This window comes from Momordica charantia, assembly GCF_013281855.1.
Source record: "Momordica charantia cultivar OHB3-1 chromosome 9 unlocalized genomic scaffold, Mcharantia_2.0 BLBB01000009.1, whole genome shotgun sequence".
In the NCBI taxonomy this organism is placed as follows: Eukaryota; Viridiplantae; Streptophyta; class Magnoliopsida; order Cucurbitales; family Cucurbitaceae; genus Momordica; species Momordica charantia.
The window spans coordinates 7,501,252-7,504,668 of NW_028275167.1; the positions used below are offsets into that span (position 1 = coordinate 7,501,252).

At 30.6% G+C, this 3,417-nt stretch overlaps 1 protein-coding gene across 1 annotated transcript; it reads right to left on the reverse strand.

Moving 5' to 3' along the window:
* Nucleotides 1–644: 644 nt before the first annotated feature.
* LOC111022861 (palmitoyl-monogalactosyldiacylglycerol delta-7 desaturase, chloroplastic-like) lies at nt 645–3,106 on the reverse strand. Its single transcript, XM_022300140.1, has 4 exons — nt 2,807–3,106; nt 2,091–2,438; nt 1,468–1,574; nt 645–980 (listed from the first exon to the last, which is right to left on the reverse strand). The coding sequence occupies exons 1-4, from the start codon at nt 3,104–3,106 to the stop codon at nt 776–778; spliced, it is 960 nt and encodes a 319-aa protein (XP_022155832.1). The 3' UTR covers nt 645–775.
* Between the last annotated feature and the right edge of the window lie 311 nt (nt 3,107–3,417).

Genomic DNA, 3,417 nt, shown 5'->3' on the forward strand with positions numbered 1-3,417 from the left:
TTTCTTCTCTTCTCTTTGCTTCCCTTCACTTTTCTTCTCTTCTCTTCTCTTTTCTTTCTTCCCTTATGCCATCTCTCCACACCATCACATGTACCTATGGATTCCCAAAACGAAATTCCTTTTGTTTTTGTTTTTGTTTTTAAGCTAAAGGACCAAAATGTCCTTATTCCAAATTTATTTATTTATTATTTTTTTTTTACAAAACACTAAACAGTCCTTACAGTGATATTTTTCTGATTTTTTAAAATATATTTATTCAATTTTTTGCAATAGTATAGATATGTTAATTTACCCATCATGTCGATGTCAAACTAAAGACATATAGAAATGTCACATATTGATGAAAATTTAATATCCTCCTTATCATATAATTTTGATTATTATCCTTTCAAGACAATGAATAATATTAATATAAAAATTGACTGAAAAATACTTTTCCTACTAATGTATTGGAGACGTGGGATTGAACCTCCAACAAAGGAGTAATGTATACTTAATCACTGAAATGTAGGCGATTGAAAAATAGTTAAATTGAAAGCATACACACACAAAATCATACTATAACAAGGACCATACATAATTAGTATAATATTTTGTATTAAACCATCTAGCAAACAACAATCATATTTTTTTCATAGGAACAACAATAACTTCATTTATTGCACATCATAAATTGTGCATAAGAGACATATATTTGCACTCTAAAGGTGTAGAATAAGCATAATATTAAAAGTTTTTATGTTATCATATATGTATCTTGATGATGGGTAGGGTCTTAAGATGGCTGAGTTTTGGCTAGTCTTTGCTTTTGCTTCTCAGAGGGAAGTTTGACATCAGTGGCCAATCCAATGGCTTGAAAAAGCATAATAAGATACCAACCATAGTCAATTTGCCACCATTCAAGACCATGTCTCGCTGAATACTCGAAAGCGTGATGATTATTGTGCCATCCTTCTCCAAATGTTAATAAAGCCACCAACCTTAAAAAAAATAAAAATAATGATAATAATAAAATACTTAACTTTCTAAACTTTTTTTTGTCATCTTCAATCTAGCTGATAACTGTTAACCCATAAACAACGTTCCTATAAGTTAAAGAATCTCGACCCTCACAACATTTTATTTTAATGTATTATTTACTGGAAAACTTGACAAAGATATATCTTTTGTTCATTCAATCTTATCAATATACATGTGTACAAGGACAAGTGTTTAAAGCACATATGGTAGGTTTAAGTGTTTGATTTCCGAACAAATTTTACAAGAAGATGAATGGTAATTAAGACTAAAATAGTTTTTTTTTTTTTGGTTGAGTACAGACCTTGAATAAAAGCATTTGGAAATAATTTTAAGGGGAAATAAATAAATAATATCAAAGTTTAGGTATCAAAGTTTGATTTGAACTCTATTTAAATCATGTTTCACTTGTGAATGGCAGAGAAAATGAAAGAGAGAAAAATACATTACCAGTTGTTCTTGGACAAATCACGTGTGTTCCATTGTTGCTTTCCCCATATATGGCATACCGAATTCACCATGAATGTTAAATGTAAGGTCACTACGATCCTCATGCACTATGTGTAGGTTCAATATAAAAAAAAACATTAAGGACTTTAGTAAGTAAAATATTTGATAGAAGAAATTGAAAAATTAGCATATAGTAGGGAGTGACTAACATAACATAATTGGATTAAAATAGGGTGACATGCCCAACTCATTAAATTAAAACATAGTTATCACAAGTTAGTTAATAAAATGGTACAGCAATGAAAAATCATCACTTATTAATCAATTTTAATCTTATATTTAGCGGGATGGCAAGAACTTTTTCGGAAAAGAATAAATAAATACATCAAAGATGAAATTAAAATTTTAAGTTTAAAAAACTCTAGAGTAGAAATATAGAGAGAATGTCTTTATATACGTAGTTAAACGATTAAGACATCTTGTACTTTTCTATTGAGGTTGAAGGCTTCAAATTTCACTCTTACACATTTGTTGTACTAAAAATATATAGAAAGGGTGTGAATATATGAATTATAACTTTGTAATAAAAGAGAGAAAACAAATGAGCGGTGATTTCACTTTACCATTCCCCAGATAATATAAGGAACTCCTCCGACAAAATAGAGCAAGATTGCAAGAGCAAATATATGAAGAAGATATGTCTTTTGCATAAACCTATAAAAGGCTTGCTTCTCCAAGTCGTGGACATTACTAGGATTTCCATGCTTCAAGTACGTCATAAAGATGTTTCTTTCTATCTCTTGAAAATCATTAAAATAGTTTGGACAAACCCTTTTGGTCAAAGTATAAGAATCGAATAACCATATTATATGGCTAAACCAAAATCCATTAGTAGGACTATGTGGGTCTCTTTCAGTATCAACATATTGATGATGAGACCGGTGTGTGCTTACCCAATCAATTGGATCACCCTACAAATTCAAAAAACAATCATTTATTAAAAAACACACAATAAATATCTACAAACAAATTATTAATGAACTTTTGGAATATTGTAGAGCTTCTCCCTTAAATTAGGCAAGTTGACGTTCCATAGTTCAATGAAAATAAATGTTTTCCACGTGGGGCTCATTTCAATGCTTGACCCCTGTGATTGATATAATATTGTAAAAGCAAGTCCTATGATTTGATGTCTAAGCAATGTGTGTTATTTAAGGCCATTACTTGCATGGTAAAAAAAATAAATCATTTTTAAGCTATTAGGTATTGAATAATGTGCCGTTTGAACTAAACTACTCAAGTTTAATTTACATATTCCTTTTGGATCCAAACAACAAACCTGAAATGCATGAGCTGCGTAGTAAGCAAGCAAATATTCAAGCCATTTTGGAAGCTTGAAGCTCCGATGTGCAAGATTTTTATGATACGAGACACTAATCGCAATACCTGTCAAATTGGTTAATACCAAAAAAATCCAAAAAGCACCCCAATTGAAATGGAACGGTGCCAAAATACAAAGTAGATGCAACAGGAAAAGGGAAGAAGCAATATTTTTATCCAACTTGGTCCACGTTTTCCTATCAAATGGCCTTAGAGGAAGCTTCACCATCTCCTTAGGTTCTTGCTTTGAAGCTTCCATTAGAAGGGCCTGTAAGTTGTTGACCATTTGAGGGTCCATGCATCTTCAATTTATAAAATGCAAAAACTAGTTGCTTTTTTTTTTTTTTTTGGTAAATCTTCTTACCTTTTTCAATTGAACACCACAAGCTTATAAACAAAGTACCACATTTATTTCTTTTCCAAGTAGTTGAATCTCCCTAATTTAATGCAGAAGTTAACGTAATATTTGCTTTCATCATCTAAGGGAAATCCAACCACTTGCCAAAATTTAAATATGGTACTTTGTTTAACATGCCGTGTTAAATTGAAAAAAGTAAGAAGATTTTACAA